The sequence below is a fragment of the Tachysurus fulvidraco genome, chromosome 23 (assembly GCF_022655615.1).
Source record: "Tachysurus fulvidraco isolate hzauxx_2018 chromosome 23, HZAU_PFXX_2.0, whole genome shotgun sequence".
Taxonomy (NCBI): Eukaryota; Metazoa; Chordata; class Actinopteri; order Siluriformes; family Bagridae; genus Tachysurus; species Tachysurus fulvidraco.
The window spans coordinates 8,118,750-8,136,441 of record NC_062540.1 but is presented as its reverse complement, the minus strand read 5'-3'; the positions used below and the strand labels follow the sequence as shown (position 1 = coordinate 8,136,441).

General features: G+C 37.5%; 1 protein-coding gene across 1 annotated transcript in view; it reads left to right on the top strand.

The window, feature by feature from the left end:
• The first annotated feature begins 1,056 nt into the window (after positions 1-1,056).
• The window catches only part of ddx23 (DEAD (Asp-Glu-Ala-Asp) box polypeptide 23), a 30,447-nt gene continuing 13,811 nt past the window's right edge, over positions 1,057-17,692 (top strand). The window contains exons 1-12 of the mRNA XM_027145072.2: positions 1,057-1,194; positions 1,778-1,944; positions 5,238-5,345; positions 5,471-5,564; positions 5,647-5,712; positions 5,922-6,060; positions 8,503-8,636; positions 11,552-11,664; positions 14,193-14,336; positions 14,470-14,695; positions 15,766-15,911; positions 17,283-17,460. Coding sequence (XP_027000873.1) covers positions 1,778-1,944; positions 5,238-5,345; positions 5,471-5,564; positions 5,647-5,712; positions 5,922-6,060; positions 8,503-8,636; positions 11,552-11,664; positions 14,193-14,336; positions 14,470-14,695; positions 15,766-15,911; positions 17,283-17,460 — 1,515 coding nt within the window. The 5' untranslated portion in view covers positions 1,057-1,194. The remainder of the gene's footprint in view (positions 1,195-1,777; positions 1,945-5,237; positions 5,346-5,470; positions 5,565-5,646; positions 5,713-5,921; positions 6,061-8,502; positions 8,637-11,551; positions 11,665-14,192; positions 14,337-14,469; positions 14,696-15,765; positions 15,912-17,282; positions 17,461-17,692) is intronic.

Genomic DNA, 17,692 nt, shown 5'->3' with positions numbered 1-17,692 from the left:
ACTGGGATGTCTGGATACTGTCGACTTACCACCCTCGCAAGTCGCTCAGGTTTGCAGACTGTGGAGTGGTGGGACACTTTACATCCCAGGAAGGCCTCATGTCTGTGTCACCTTCTGGCTCTAGCCTGTCATAGCTAGACATACAGGAGTCCCTGTCTGCACATAATTCACGTTGTACATCACCAATTTTCTTCTCTTTTTCTTCTCTTGTCTCTTCTTAAAGAGATACCTCCTCAATTCTGACATTCTACCCCTGGTTGAAGTATTCTTGCCCAGTGATCACTCTGCCAGGGATTGATCTGCTTGGTTAGCCAGTGATTCATGGGATTGGTGTGGATGGGGCCACCCACAGACTGTCGTGCCTTCTTTGAACCAATGTTGCACCAGTCAGCTGTATGGTCTGGTCTTTATCAGCAATCATTTGAAGACTTTGACAGAAAGGATTTAGTGTTGGGTCCATGGTGAATTTAGAGTTTGTGCTGACCCATTAGTTCCTCAATTGCACTATTATAAACCATTGTAGAAATTACATTATGTACAATTACATTATTTACTATTCAGTGTCACTGAATTGAGGATGGGTTCCCTTTATGGACTGGTTTCTTCCTCATATCGGGTCAGGTAGTTTTTCCTTGCCAGCGTTGCCTCTGGCATGCTCATTAGGTAGAGATATATAATATTTTAATTAAGTCTAATTAATTTTAAACAATTAAGAAGTGTTTCGTTTGTGTATAAGCCCTACGGTAGTTTTTCCAGAAATTGCTTCTTGGAAGATAATATGGCCTAATGACTGGTTTGGGCTCAAAAAAGCAAATAGTAAGAAAAAGTAAGAAATCATATTTATTTGGAAAGAAATGGAAATTAATAAAAGAACATCTAATAAATTAGGGATATATTCAGTGGAGATGATGACAATATTAACTGCTTTGAGATGGGTGGAAAAGGTAGGACAGAAAAAGGTATCTATATGCGCTTAATATTAGTTTGAGCAACTTCATTCAAAAACTTGGCAAGATATCCTGTTATTCTCAATCCAGCAGATGGCAGTAAAGCAATAATTCGAGCGGTGAATCGCGAATTAAAAAAAAAATCACAGAAGAAGAAGAAGAAGAAGAAAAAGAAGACCGAGGAGGAGAAGAAGAAGACGCAGGCTAAACGTACAGTTTTCGTGAGCGCTTTATTTTCGAGATCAGGGTAATTTTTTATTATTATTAACTTAAGCCAGGTGTGCAGAAGCTGTGTATTACTATTACGGAGATTATATTTTATGTTATGGAAAGTGCTTTTAGTGTATCTGGTCATAAATGCTGTGTGCGTTAGTTAGAACCACCAAAAAGATACTGAACTGCGTTTAATTTTTCGCATTAGAATGTTAAACTAAAGTCCTTTATATATAAATGGCTGCTTTGTGATGGAGTCTAACGTCAGATTGTATGCGTTGTGTCACGCAGCTGTCTTACTGTAACTAGCATGAAATGTTTATGCTTTCATGTCAATGTTCATTTGATTTAATTATCAATAAACATAGCACGTTTATTGCAGTTAACGTTGATTCTCTAACACTTACGTCATGCTCTAAAGACAAAGCTTGTGCAGTAAAAAGTCATATTGGCGGTGTATATATATATATATATATATATATATATATATATATATATATATATATATATGTGTGTGTGTATATAGTGTAACATATATATTAGTATACAGTATATAGTATATACACTAAGACACCACAATAAGTGATGTTTATGTTGTGTGCATTATTTCTGTACAGATGGCTGGCGACTCTGAAAAAAGAGACCTAGATGTTTCTGGAGGTAAAGAGCGAAAACGAAGCCGCTCACGTTCCCGGGATCGAAAAAGTTCTCCAGGGAAAGAACGCAAGCGCCATCGCTCTCGGGAACGGAAACGATCACGAAGCCGCTCAAAATCTGCAGAAAGGTTTTTAGTTTTAAGATTCTACACATTCTTTTAGGCTGTTTTAGTCTAACAGTCGTCGTGGATTCAGGAAGTTAGTCTGTTTAAGTAGAACTTATAAAGAACAGCTCCTCTGAAGTTTCATGAAAACGCAGCAAGAATCTAGTATAATACATAAGTATGTGATTTGAGACAGAAATCTTGTTTGTTTAGTAAAGTTAGACAGACAGCGAAACTTGTCTGTTTCTGTTTTATTCCTAGTGCAGTATGCTAGGATACCAAATATTTCAAAATACAAATTCTGTTTCCTATTTGGAGCAATACTTGTCACAGGGCAAAAACATTTTTCTTGAGATTCAGTTCATGGACAGATGTCTTGCCATTTTCATTTAGAGATCACTGGTTTAATTCTGAATTGCATCAATGATGGCAAGCTGTCCTGGCAAAGATTCAGCAATACAGTCCCAAAGCATTGTACTACCACCAACATATTTCACAGAAGGTATAAGGTTCTTATGCTGAAATTCACTATTTTAGTTTCTCATTTTAAAACAAAAAGTCTCATTCCTCCACAAATTATTTTTCCAATAGTTCTCTGGCTTGTCCACATGATCTTCGTGAGCACAATGTTCTTTTTGGAGAGTAGTGGCTTTCTCCTTGCAACTCTGGCTTGCACACCAAGATTGTACTGTGTTCACCTGATGGCAGACTCATGAACATTAACATAAGTCAAAGTAAAAGATGCCTTTAGTTGCTTGGAAGTTAACCTGTATTCCTTTCTGATCCAACAATTACTTTTCTTGCTTTTGGAGTGATCTTTGTTGGTTGACAGTTTCTGGGAATGTACCCATGGTCTTAAATTTCCTCCATTTGTACAGAATCTATATGACTGAGTCCAAACTCTTAAGAGAGGAATTTGTAACCTTTTCCAACCTGATGACAGGGTTTTTCCAGGGTCAAAATTGGTCTTTTGGTGGTGGCTGACCAACATGGTCATCCACACACAGCAAAGAGTACCCTACTACCCACATGATCCGCAAGCCCAATATTGACAATAAATGTTAAATTTAAAATAAATACAAAGAAACAGTTTGTGATTTTTTTCTTATCCTATTTATTCATGAAAAAACGATCACGGACGGTCAGGCTAGATAGTAAAAGAAAGCGATTACAACTTATTTTACATGTAAACATCATCGATACCATATATTTGTATATATGACCTGTACAAGTACATTTGAAATGTCAAAGGTATCACAATTGATCTATTTACAAATATCACAGCCTGCAGATGAATGTTTAACTCGTCTCTTTTTATTAACACTGTAGAACCTTTTTACAAGATCTCTGTAGTCAATTTCATCCTGATGGGGCCCATCCACAGCTACCTTGCAGCATACATCTAAATGTTGGACCTTTTTCATTTTAGTTTAATCATGTCAATTAAAAAGTAGCATCAAAAACTTAGCGTTAAAAGGTATAATAGTGTAATTTTTTACCATATAAAATGTAATAAAATTAGCAGCTAGCTAGCAACAGCTTGCTTTGTGCTTTGATCTAGTTTCATCTCACTGCAGTCTAACTTTAAACTAAATGATTTTATAGGTAATTTACTACACATTGTCATAGGCCTATACATACTGTGGATTATTAAGGCTAAATCTTGCTAAATGGGGTAAGCACACTTACTTTCTCATTTCAGATGTGTATGTTCTTCTAAGAAGTAATGATTTGTTATACACCGATTCAGATACTGACGGGCAGACCAATTGCTTTAACCATTCATTATAATGAATCGGCTCAAAGGAGTCATTAGGTCTGTTAAAGATTTGTTCCCACACACACACACAAAACATGCACCACGTGAAACATGGATTCGGTCTTCTGACCTTTAGGATCAGTTGATTTTGATGCAAGGGAGAGAGCAAAGACAGAACTGGGGGTGGGGCTCTGTGCTCGTTCTTTCTGTCACTCCGTCAGTAGCCTGCTTCACTCACAAAACCCATTTACAGATCAAATAAGGCTTTGGTGGGACAAAAAATTGTTTTGTGGTTTGCAGAGGACAGATTGCATTCATAGGGACTGCCAGCTGTCATTTACAGTAGTCCATTCTTGAGATGACAAGAGACTGAACAAGTACCTGGGCAGCCTGTGTGGACAAAATTGGCCGAATCCTTCTAATGTTGTAGAGAAGGAACCGACATGAGTGTGTCATATTAGCAACATGCAAGGAAGAGAACAGTTGTGATTGTCCATGGGTACCCCAAGGTTGCGAGCTGTGACTGAAGAAGAGATCTGTTTGTTACTTGTGAAATGTAATGCTTTGTTACACAATCTGTCAGGTTTGCTGCATTCTGTCCTAATTTACCTTAATTTAACCAACTGTCAATGTGGTGTCTGAGTATTTATAAGGTAAAGCTGAAATGAAGTGTAGTAGACCATGCAAGCTGTTTCAGCATTGTTTATTATAATTAATGCAGGCTGAGCAGCAGGCTGTAATAGGCCTTGAGTTTGACACATGTGGTTTAAGTAATCTGCTAAAAGATTATTTACACGGAGAACACACCACAGAGTTTTAAGAGTGCACACATTTACAATACATTATTGACCATTAGATGGTGCTATCAGTCACCTGGTTCAGTCTCAGATATGCATGCAGCTGTGGTGTAACTGTTTGATGTGTTTGAATTCATGTAAGCCAAGCATTAGGGGATGTGGTGAGATGTTTTGTTAGTTTGTGATTTGAACTTATGAAATTACACACTGAATTATGCATTACACACACCTGGGGCAAGTCGTGGCCTAATGGTTAGAGAGTCTGACTCGTAATCCTAAGGTTGTGGGTTCGAGTCTCAGGCTGGCCACAACTGAGGTGCCCTTGAGCAAGGCACCGAAACCCCCCCCCCCCCCCCCACACACACACACACACACACACACCACACACACTGCTCCCCGGGTGCCGCAGCATAAATGGCTACCCACTGCTCCGGGTGTGTGTTCACGGTGTGTGTGTGTTCACTGCTGTGTGTGTGCACTTTGGATGGGTTAAATGCAGAGAACAAATTCTGAGTATGGGTCACCGTGCTTAGCCGTATGTCACGTCACTTTCACTTTCACTGTTGTTTCTGTTGGTAAATAAATAACAGTGGAGTGTCTGTATCATTGACCTCTTCCTTGGTTATGATTCAAACTTTGACACTTGGGGGAAAAAAATACAGTTGGGGTTCTTTAATTTTGGAAAGTTGTATGGCCTAGTCATTCTTGTTTTTTTTTTTTATTGGAGCATTTTAGCCAACGTTTCTATTTTGGTTCTTCAGAGATCGCAGACAGAAAGACAAAGATAGAGACAGAGAGAAGGACAGGGAAAGAAGTCGTAAGGACCGGGAAAGCCACAGAGGGGCCAAAGACAAGAATAAGAAATCGAGGTAAGAGCTGCCTTCTCACCTGTATGCTAGTTTATGCTAGTTTTTTTTAAAATGCTTAAAAGCAGGATAAATGGAAAATTGGAACTGTTTATCAAAATTAACTTGAATTTGTTCTCTCCCTTCAGGAGCACTTCACCCAAATTCAAAGATACAAAAATGAAGAGAGAAAAAGATGTGAAGATGGAAGAAGAGGATCAGGATGAAAAAAAAAAAGAGAAGGTACCCATTGAACAGTTAATTTGTTGAAGACTTATGTACTTTTTTGTTTATTTCTCTGCAGTTTATTTTAATATGTTTTCAGGTTCAGCCATTGTCTCTGGAAGAGTTGCTGGCTAAGAAGAAAGCAGAGGAGGAGGCAGAGGCTAAGGTGCTTTTTTTTTTTTTTTTTTTTTAATAAATATGTCTAAGCTGTATTTTGAATAACAATTTTGAACATTTCATTTTCACATTGTTGAGGTTTTTAAACACTGTTATTTTCTGACCAAACGTGCCTTTGGGGCAAGGCATTAATTGTGTTCACTGTATGTGTTCAATTAATTACTTCTAAATAAGCAGATAATTGATGTTTCTGTGTAGCCAAAGTTTCTGTCTAAAGCTGAAAGAGAGGCAGAGGCTCTGAAACGCAGGGAGCAGCAGACAGAAGAACGGCGGCGGCAGATTGATGAGGAAAGGAGAAAAAGGAGGGTTTTTCAAGATATTGGAAGGAAGATGTTGGGTAAGAACTAGAGACAATTTGGTGAATTATGTTTTTTTTTTAAATGCTTTTCTTCCAAACTAAAGTTTTCCTAAATTATTCACAAATGTTTGGGAAACGCTGTTCCATCCATCCATCTGTCTATCTATCTATCCAACTATCCATCTATCTATCTAGCTATCTTTGCATGTGTATGCCCATCTACATCACCCATAAAGTGCAAAGTGCATTCCCAGTGCCATTTGTATACATTTATACCCACAGAACTCACAGCTGTGTCTTTTGTCTTAGATAAATTATTTATTTTTCTTTTTAGGGATTTGTCTTCCTTTTTTCATATTCTTTAATAAATTCTGATATGAAATGACTGGTTTTCACATCATTTCCTTAATTGTTTTCTAAAACTCAGTCTAGTGAACTAGAATGATTTGTTGATGGAGGCTCCAAAGCTCTTCATCTTCCTCTCCGTTTGGCTTTTCCTGTTAGGAGTCGTCACAGCGAATCATGTGTTTCCACCTAACTCTAACCTCAGCAACATCTACTCTTGCACCAACTAACTTCATGTCCTTTTTTACAATTCTATATATCTCCAATTTGGCCTTCCTCTTGACCTCTTTCCTGGCAGCTCCAACTCCAGCATCCTTCTACCAGTATAACCACTTGTCCAAACCATCTCAATCTAGCTGACACTCTTCTGTCACTCAACACTTCTGACACTTTTCTCCACCCAATCCAACTTGCCTGCACTCACCTTTTCACCTCTATCCCATACCTATCTTTGCAATGGACAGTTGAGCCCAAATACTTGAACTCCTGCACCTTTCTGGGCATGAAGCCATACTGCTGCTCACAAATATACACTTCCTTTCTTAGCCTAACTTACAGTACTCTTTGTTACAGAGTTGTAGCAACTACAGAGATATAATGATCGCCACTAGAACACATCTCCATTCCTTAGGCATCTTCTCACTCTCTAAAATCCTATTGAACTGCTGTCTAGATATAAACTCCACTGCTGTCGCTCCTAAACACTTACACACCTCCACAGGTAATCTGTACAAGTCCTTCTTGCCTTCTCTCATGTCTAACCTGGCATACAACTCATCGAATGCTTTCTGGTTGGTCTTCTCCGTCTTAACTCTGCACTTCGATGCATTGTAATCCTGTCTATTGTCTTCGGTTCTTTCTACGTCCCACTTATTTTTAGCTAGCCTCATACTCTGAATGCTTTCCTGTACTTCCTTGTTCCACCACCATATTTCCTTATCTTCTTCCAGATGACACAACTAGCCCCCCCACCGGTCTCCTTTATCACTTCTGCCCTAGCCCCTTTTTACCTATCTCCCTGATCACTTCTTCTGTAGTATCCGGTCATCTGAAAGCTCTTCTTGACCTCAAAAGCCTGTCTCGGCTTCTGTCTGAATTCCTGACGGCATTCTTACTTTTTCAACTTCTGCCACTTGGTCTTCTATTCTATTTTTCCTCATCCCTTCTTTCTGAACACCAGAGACATCTTACACATCACCATCTGATGCTGCCTGAATACACACTCTCCTACCACCACTGTGCAGTCACTAATCTCTCTCAGATTGGCTCATCTACATGGATCTACTGTGTACTGCTACCGCCACTATATGTAACTCTGTTTCTCTCTCTTCTGGAAATAAGTGTTAACTAAAGCCATTTACATCCGCTTAGCAAAGTCCACCACCATCTGTTCTTCTAGTTTCTTTTCATAACACCAAATCTGTCCCTCTCCTCCTCATCATCTCTGTTCCCACCACCAACGTGCCTGTTGAAGTCAGCTCCAATCACTACTCTCTCGCATCTGGGAATGCTCCTCATCTAACTTACTCCAGGATCTCTCCTCTTCTAATCACAGTCTACTTGTGGAGCATAACCACTGATGACATATAACATTCAACAACCCTTCAGTTTCTAACTTTAAACTGATTACCCTGTCTGACACTCTTTTCGCCTCTAAAACATTTCTCACAAACTCATCATTCAAGATTACGTCTACCCTGTTTCCCTTCCTATACACACATCATAATAAATTAACAATTTGTATTCCCCTCCAATACTCAGTTTGCTCCCCTTCCACCTGGTCTCTTGCACACACACTTTTCTTCTATCCATCATGTTCGCCAGCTTTATACTTTTAGCACTTTTATGAATTGCTCTGGATAAGGCACTTTGCTAAATTCTGTAAACACAATAAAGTAACTCTGTAAGTTAAACTGTAGCATCTAGTGCATTATGCAAAGTAAATAATTTGACATTGAACAAATCAACATTTACATTAGTTAGGCTTTTAGATTTAACAACATATTAATGTTTTAATGAATGTATAGAATTTTCATGAATGTCAAATGTTTTGATTAGGTCTGTATTTTAATTGATATTCTCAGTGGAGTGTCTATGGTCGCCCTTGTGATATGTTTTTTTTTGTGTTTGGTACAGAGGATCCTCAGGATAGGGAGCGTCGTGAGCGTAGGGAGCGGATGGAGAGAGAAAACAATGGAAATGAAGATGATGAGAGTCGACTAAAGATAAGGGAGGAGAAGGACAAGAGCAAAGAACTTCAGGCCATCAAAGTGAGGATATTTTCATGTAGTGAAGAAATAAAAGCTTTTACTTTAAAAGAGGGTGTATATATTAACTACACACACAAATCAGCATTGTGTGATTGTTAGACAGACAGACAGAGAGAGAGACATTTGTACACACACACCCCTTTACTGAATACATAATGTTACATTTAATCCCTCGATTATCCTTTTTTCTGGTATAAGATAGAAAATCTAATTTGTCAGTATGAAGAAAAGTAGTTGTATGCACAAGGTTGGGTAATTTACATGTTTACATGATTAATAACAGCATTCAATTTCAATTTGATGTCTAATACGTGTAGTTTCAGTTGGAATTGTTTGATTTTTAAAACTGTTAAATAAGAGTGGAATTGATCAGACCAGACAGTCTTCTCCACAAATGGCTGATGTGACTACAGATAATTAAGATAAGTGGAAGATCTAATCCTTTGTTCTGTGGTGTTTTATGTAGCATGTTACCGTGGTCCATGTACTGGGCTAGCTATATAATTTTGGAAGAAGCTAATATAAGTGAACATGCTTTGATATTGGCTTGTCAGTCTGCTAAACTTGATAGTGTTAAATTGTACTAATATATTTTGTTACCACTGATTTATAAATTGTAAAAAGAAAAATAATATAATTCATATAATATGTAAAGGCTAAAATGGTTAAAATGCAGAAACTGGTTTAAAGATTATAACGGTTAAACTTTATAATAGTAAAGATGTGATTGTTAGGAGGCTAATAAGGCAACCTACGGTAAATTGGATAAACCAGTTGTTTTTTAGGGCTTTATGCTAACCTTTTTGGTTGCTAAATGGTTGGTATTATATCAAAGCTGGTTGATACGATTATTTATCTCAATTATTTGTTAGGTTGTAGCTAGTCACTGGTAAGGAAAACCGAATGGTTTCTAATGTGTTGCTAAGAGGCTCTAATGGGGTCGAGAGTGGTTCCTATGGTGTTTCTAGGTTTTAAAGAAGTGTACGTTTCTGTTCACATGAGAAACCAGTTGAAAGGCTAATAAGGTAAATAGATTGTTATTGTTGAATGTTGAAAAATAAATACTATAAATTGAAGGCCTTAATGGTGATTAAGTATATTTGTGAATACATTTTTATAGGTGGATAAACAGACAAAAAACTTTTTAAGTTAACTTAAATTGCAATACATACATGACATTCTGCAGCTCTTTTCAAAAGTGTTCAGGAGGTGAAGGTGAATTTGATTTGATGTTATCTCTCCCTCATACTGGTCACTGGAAGTTCAACATGGCACATCATGGCAAAGAACTCTCTGAGAATCTGAAAAAAAGAATTGTTGCTCTACATAAAGATGGTGTAGGCTATTAGAAGATTGCCACGTCCCTAAAACTGAGCTGCAGCATGGTGGCCAAGACCATGCAGCGTTTTAACGGGACAGGTTCCACTCAGAACAGGCCTCGCCATGGTCGAACAAAGAAGTTGAGTGCACATGGTCAGCTTCATATCCAGAGGTTGTGTTTGGGAAATAGATGTATGAATGTTGCCCTAACCCTAACCCAAATGTTGAAGGACTGGGGGGGTCAGCCTGTCCATGGTCAGACCATACACATCATACTGCATCAAATTGTTCTGCGTGGCGGTCATCCCAGAAGGAAGCCCCTTCTAAAGATGATGCATAAGAAAGCCCGTAAACAGTTTTCTGAAGACAAGCAGACTAAGAGCATGGATTACTGGAACCATGTCCTGTGGTCTGATAAGACCAAGATAAACTTATTTGGTTCAGATGTTGTCAAGTGTGTGTGTTGGCAACCAGGAGGGGATACAAAGACAAAGTGTGTCTTGCCTACAGTCAAGCACGATGGTGGGAGTGTCATGGTCTGGGGCTGCATGAGTGCTGCCGGCACTGGGGAGCTACAGTTCATTGAAGAAACCATGAATGCCAATATGTACTGAGACATACTGAAGCAGAGCATGATCTCCTCCCTTTGGAGACTGGGCCACAGGGCAGTATTCCAACATGATCACAACCACAAACACACCTCCAAGACGACCACTGCCTTGGTAAATGTGATGGACTGGCTAAGCATGTCTCCAGACCTAAACCCTATTGAGCATCCGTGGTGCATCCTCAAATGGAAGGTGGGGGAACGCAAGGTCTCTAACATCCACCATCCTCCGTGATGCCATGAAGGAGTGGAAGAGGACTCCAGTGGCAACCTATGATGCTTTGGTGAACTCCATGCCCGAAAGAGTTAAGGCAGTGCTGGAAAATAATGGTGGCCACGCATAATATCGATACTTTGGGCGCAATTTTTTGACATTTTCACTTAGGATTGTACTCACTTTTGTGGCCAGCGGTTTAAACATTAATGGCTGTATGTTGAGTTATTTTGAGGGAACAGCAAATTTACACTGTTATACAAGCTGTACACACAGCAATGTGTTATTTATTCAGTGTTGTCACATGATAAGATATAATAAATTATTTACAAAAATGTTAGGGGTGTACTCTCTTCTGTGAGATACTGTATGTGACCTCAGCCCCATGTATGAACATGCCCATCACCTCCTGTAGAACTTCCTCCTTTATATGCTTTCTCATGCAAGTTTCATGCTTATAGATGCAAGAACTCATAAATTACAGAAATCTGAGTAAATATGGTATCTTGTTAGTACCATATTGTTTACAAATGTCACCATGTTTCGTTATTAAGTTTCATATTGCTTTTTGAAATTAGGTAAAAAATCCTAGTTCCAATAGGGTTTTGTCACCTTAATTGCTTGGTCCACTAATAATTAGATTACGTTTGGAGAACAATTATAGCAGTTGTATATTATATAACTTAATACATTAATATGTGAAACTATTGACTTGAAAGGCACTTGATGTGTTCTAGTGATATTCTTTTTGTTTCGGACTTGTCTGGTTCACAGGAGCGTTATCTAGGTGGGATGAAGAAACGTCGTCGCACAAGGCACCTCAATGATAGGAAGTTTGTGTTCGAGTGGGATGCTTCTGAGGACACATCAGTTGATTATAATCCAATGTGAGTACAGAAAAGATCATATTAGCAGTCATTTCAAGTTATTAGCAGTGATCTTAAAATTAAGGTTAGCATAAATATGGAGAATATTAGTTAAATGCAAAATTTATTAAATTCTTGTATAAATTGAATATACTTAACATTTATTCATGTTACAGACAGTGATCCTTATTTGCTAAGCTTGATATAACCAATAAATTGTTCATATGAGTGTTATCACAAAAATTTGTTATAATTATGAAAATTTGGAGGGAAAATGTATTCTATTTGTTCTGTCAGCTAGTAAGTATAAATATACTCATAAGAATCACAGTTATCCAGCTATGTAAATAATCCAGCAAGTAATCCAGTTATGTAAACCTCAAAGTAAACCTGATTTCATTTGCATTATTTACTGGCTAGAAGTAGCCATTAGAAGATAGTAGCCCTTAAATTATGCACATGGTCCGCAACAATACTCAAAAAGTCTGTGGCAATGGGTCAGTGGGTCAAAAGCAAGTTGAGAATTATCAGACAAAGCTTCTGCTGTTTTTGCCCATTGAGCTCAACGTATGACATTTTTTGCCTTCTGAAATGCTTTTCTCCACAGTGTTTTTTCTTTAGTGTTTATAAAGGTGTTTTCACACCTAGCTCCAAACGCTCTCGGAGCGGTTCAGTGTGTATATGTGAACAAACCATGTGATCTCGGACCCCTTAAAGGGTGTTTTCACACAAAGTTCGTTTTAAAAGAACCAAACCAGAAAAAGAACTAGCCGAATGTGACCTCAGTCCGTTTGGTGTTCACAATATAGTGGACTCAAAAGAGAACCCAGTTCTCTTTTGGTCCTCTATAGTATTATATATATTAAATATATATTATTTGTTGAGAATAGTGATTGGGACATTTGGCGAAACGAAACGCAAAGTGGACCGGGACCTCATTGCTTTCACATGTCACACACAAATTGAACCACAAATGAACCCACAAACCCTCCTCCGGTGGTGGTCTGAGTACGGTTCGCTTCTGGGTCCTTTTAACAGGTCCCAGATCACATGGTTAGTTTGTGGTTCGAATTTGTGTGTGACATGTGAAAGCAAAGTGAAACCGCTTTGCGTTTCGTTTCGCCAAATGTCCCTGGAGGCTTGCCATACCTGCAGCCGTGTTCCATCACTGTGACTGCTGAAAACACAAAACTTTTCGCCATGGCAGGTCGCGGAGTCGTGTGGTCTTATGAAGAAAGCTGTACACTTATTGATATTTGGAAAGAGGATGGCATTCCACTATTCTCAACAAATACTAATATTTTATATATATATATTTTGTATGTATAATTTAAGAAAAAATATATATATATATATATATATATATATATATATATATATATATATATATATTATAATATATATATATATATATATAAAGGGACCAAATACCCAAAATCTATTGCTGCACAGAATTCTGGGTTCTGAGTTCTTATGAAGTTGAATTGTGAACATGAAAGGGTCTGAGATCACTTCAATACTAAAGAGGACCCTAAGAGTTTTTGTCAGCTCAGATTAGTCTGACCATTTTCTGTCCGTTTCTCTAATCAACAAGACATTTCCATCTGCAGAACCTCTGCTCACTGTTTTTTTTTTTATTATTATTATTCTTAATTGCACCATTCTAACAAATTCTCTAATTTTGTAATCAACGCGTCAGGCACCAACAATCATGCCACAGTCAAAATCACTGAGAATACATTTTCCCCTCTATTTTTATGTTTGACTGAAGCATTATCTGAACGTGCTGGCCCATATCAGCATGGTTTTTATGCATAAAACAGCTTCCGTTTGACTGATTAAATACTTTTTTTAATGAGTAGATGTACCGGTGTTCTTAATAATTGTGAATGTTTTGTGAATGTATACAGAATACGCTGTCTTGTTTAAATAGTTTATTTTTGTTGAATTGTGTTTTCAGGAACCCTTATCCTGAGCACCTTAGTAAAGTGTTTGAGTCAAAAAGTAGTCATTTCATAATACTGCATTTGTTTACATTTATTTATGCATTTTTTTCCTTTGCGAATTGCAAACTTCGCTTCTGATTCTTATTGCTGATGGGTGGTTTGAATCCTATATCTCTGCCCTTGAAATACTCCTCGATCAGTGGATTAGGATTTCATTCACCCCTGGTCTGTGTTGGTTGTTGTCAATACCTCATGTTAATGTTCATTGTTGAAATCAGTGTTTATAAAACATAAAATCCAGCTTGAAAGTTTAGTTCGGTTTAGTTTAAGTAAAACATTTACACATATATTTAGATGAATATTACATCCATTTACTTCTCTCTGCTTAAATTCACAGTTCAGTCAATTATCTCTATATATAGGTTTTCATAATAAAGATTTAGGTATAATTTATAAAACATAAAATGCAAATATAAATTTTGGACTCACTAAAGCACTACTTGAACAGAATTGAGACCAGATGATAAGTGACCTTTACAAATGTTATTCATTTTTTTGAAGCACTCATTTGTTTACAATTACAGTACATTTCTTTGTTTTCAGATACAAAGAGAAGCATCAGGTACAGTTATATGGCAGAGGATTTATTGCAGGCATTGACCTCAAACAACAGAAAAGAGATCAGTCTCGTTTCTATGGAGATCTAATGGAAAAGAGACGCACCATGGAGGAAAAAGAGCAAGAAGAGTGAGTCTTTATGTCCCAGACATTCATTCAAATGTCATTCATTAAAATTCATTCGTTCAAATGCAACTCTACCACCGACCCACCCCCACCAACAAACACGCACACAATTAGCCTGATTTGTTTCTATGTGTAGGCTGCGTCTGAAGAAGATGCGCAAGAAGGAGGCCAAGCAGCGCTGGGATGACCGGCACTGGTCTCAGAAGAAGCTAGATGAGATGACAGACAGGGACTGGAGAATCTTTCGGGAGGACTACAGCATTACTACTAAAGGAGGCAAAATCCCTAACCCTATTCGCAACTGGAAGGAATATGAACTGCCTCCTCATGTTCTGGAGGTCATTGACAAATGTGGATACAAGGTAGACTTCTTATATTGTAAAGCAGTATAGCTCATAAAGTGATGCTTGCATAGTTTGCAAACCCTTGTGTTTTCGATGGTATTGGGTGTAGAGCTGTTCTGAACATGGTTTTAAAGAATATTTTGGTTTAGTAAGTCTCATAATTCATAATTAGAACGGGAAGTTTTATTGACATCTATGCCAGTGATATAAAAGTTCCTATGTTCAATACAATGTGTTAATGTACTTTTTTCTAGATAGATTATATAGATTGGTTAAATTACAATGTTCAATACAATGTGTTAATGTACTTTTTTCTAGATAGATTATATAGATTGGTTAAATTACATTATAATTAATTATACATCCCACATAACATGCCTATATTTTCTTCTTTTATTATTGTATTCTACTATATTGTACCAAGTACTACACTCAAAGTGGTGCAATAGTAACATTACATTTTAGAGTGGGGTGATAGTTCACTGGTGGACTCATCAGTTTTATTGGCCAAGAGCTTATATGGCTGCGTGTTTGTATTCTGACCAATCAGAAACCACACCTGATAATCAATTCAGAGTAAAGTTAAACTGATTAAAGTGGTAGAATCAGGTATGCCTTCCGATTGATTATAAAGACACCTGTAATCTGCAGAAAATCGCCCATTTAATGGTCTATTGTAATTGACTGATAATGCAGATAATGCAGAGCTCAATCTTTTTACCCTTTTAATATTTCTTCTTTTCTTGTTCTTTAGTCCTTGTTCTTTAGATCATAATCTATTATACTATGACGCACACAAAAACAGTTGTAACATATTTGTGTTTTGCATTAATTGAATTTGTAAGCAGGAATTAGTGTGCATCTGAGAAATACCTTGAAGAAAATTTCTGTAAAAATCTTGTATACAGAAGCAGCAGACAGAATCTGTGGAAGCTAGTGAGGATAATGTGCCATGCCATAAATGTTTTTCTTTCCTTTGTTTCTTCCCTTTGTTTCTTTTATTTAGCTCTGAGGGAAACTTTTTTTTAGAATTTTTTTAGAATTTTTCAAATGGTAAATTTAACCTAAATATTTTCTCTTTTCGTTAGGATCCAACACCTATCCAGAGGCAAGCCATTCCTATAGGATTACAGAACCGTGACATCATTGGTGTGGCTGAGACTGGTAGTGGCAAAACTGCAGCCTTCCTTATTCCCCTGTTGGTCTGGATCACCACACTACCCAAGATTGATAGGTGAGTTAAGGCTAGAACATGTGTAAGGCTATGTGTGTGTTTATATATACACATACACAGTTATGAGGAAAAGGTAGTTGACCCTCCAATTATACTAGATTTAATTATATTCAATTATATTTTTCAGGGCCTAAATACCAATTTTATGGTCCTCTGAAACTTCTATATACAGATAATCTCAGGACACAGCAAATTTAGTATGTAGTCATTTTTTCCAAAAACAATATACAGTGCACCCTATAATTCTAATAATAATTAAACTTTAACAACAAAACAACAAAATTAATATAATCTCATCAGTTCAAAGGCTATTGTTCCAGAACTTTCATGGTCTGTTCGATTTTGCAAACCCAAATCGTATTCTTTTTTGAAACATGGATCTTTTCCTACCCACCCTTTCATGAAAGCCATGCTTCAGTTTTTGTTGTTGTTTTTTAGGTCACCTGAGATTATTTATTTGTTTATAGAAGTTAATGAGGACCATACAATTGTTATTCACTGAGAAATAAAAACTTAGAATTGAAGGTGTACTTCAAATTGTAATTTTTCCATGGCCGCGCATATAATATTCCTGACGTAACTAAAGGCCTTTTTACACCTGGTCACTTCATGTGTTTTCTCTGATCCGATATCTATCTGATTTTTTTAAAACGGTTCCATTTACATTAGGTCACATAAATGCGTCTTGGCGAATCGGATATCAATCCGATCTTTCTACTCCCGCCCAATATGCAAATATATTTTACCTCATTTCCGGGGTAATTGAAATGGAATACGCTTTGGTGTATGCGGTTGCTACAAAAAACAGCATTTACTGTTTGCTGCATTTTCGTTGGCGGCAGCAGTGCATTTTAAGACCCAACGAGACACCTGGGTGAAAGATCGGAGCCAGCGCTGGTGGGAAAACATATTTGTTTCTGGCGCGATGCACGACTCGCGAGTCACCTGCGAGTGACGTACTTCCGTTTGGGAGGAGTAATGCGCTGACGTATGTGGCTTGAACAACCACATTCATTTACACCTGCCAGTTTCATCTGAAATGTGTCCCAGACCACCTCCTGAAGTGGTTTGAACGATCGGATTTATATTCGTCTCGAAACCGTTTCGGAGGGCATTTACACCTGGTCTTTTTACGATCGGATAGCTATCCAATAACAGAAAACGCATGAAGTGACCAGGTGTAAAAAACCCTAAATGTTGGTTATTTGAACATCTAAAAATCGGTTTACTTTTATAATTGTAAATAAAGCCATCTAATAACACAAAACAATAACAATTATTAACCATCTTCTACCCGAAGTAAAACATCACAATGGTATGAAATTGTGGTGCTACATATTCTCAAAACTGCACATTTGTGCTTGTGTTCAGGCTTGAAGATTCTGATCAGGGACCATATGCAGTGATTTTAGCCCCAACACGTGAGCTGGCCCAGCAGATTGAAGAAGAGACGATTAAGTTTGGCAAACCACTGGGCATTCGGACAGTTGCTGTGATTGGTGGAATCTCCAGAGAGGACCAAGGTTTCAAACTTAGGATGGGTTGTGAGGTCAGTAAGTCTGCTTTTTGTCTTCCCTTTGTTTTCCTGGAGCCAAATTAGCTTTGTTTGTGGAGTGGGTGCTATCATTTTTATTAAAAAACTTTTTTGTTCTAATTTATATTTTATACATTGAGGTGGATAAATCAATTTGTTCTCTGCTGATTTTGTATGTTTGCCCACTGACAAAGAAACTATCAGTCTATAATTTTAATGAAGGGTCTATTTTAATAGTGAAAGACAG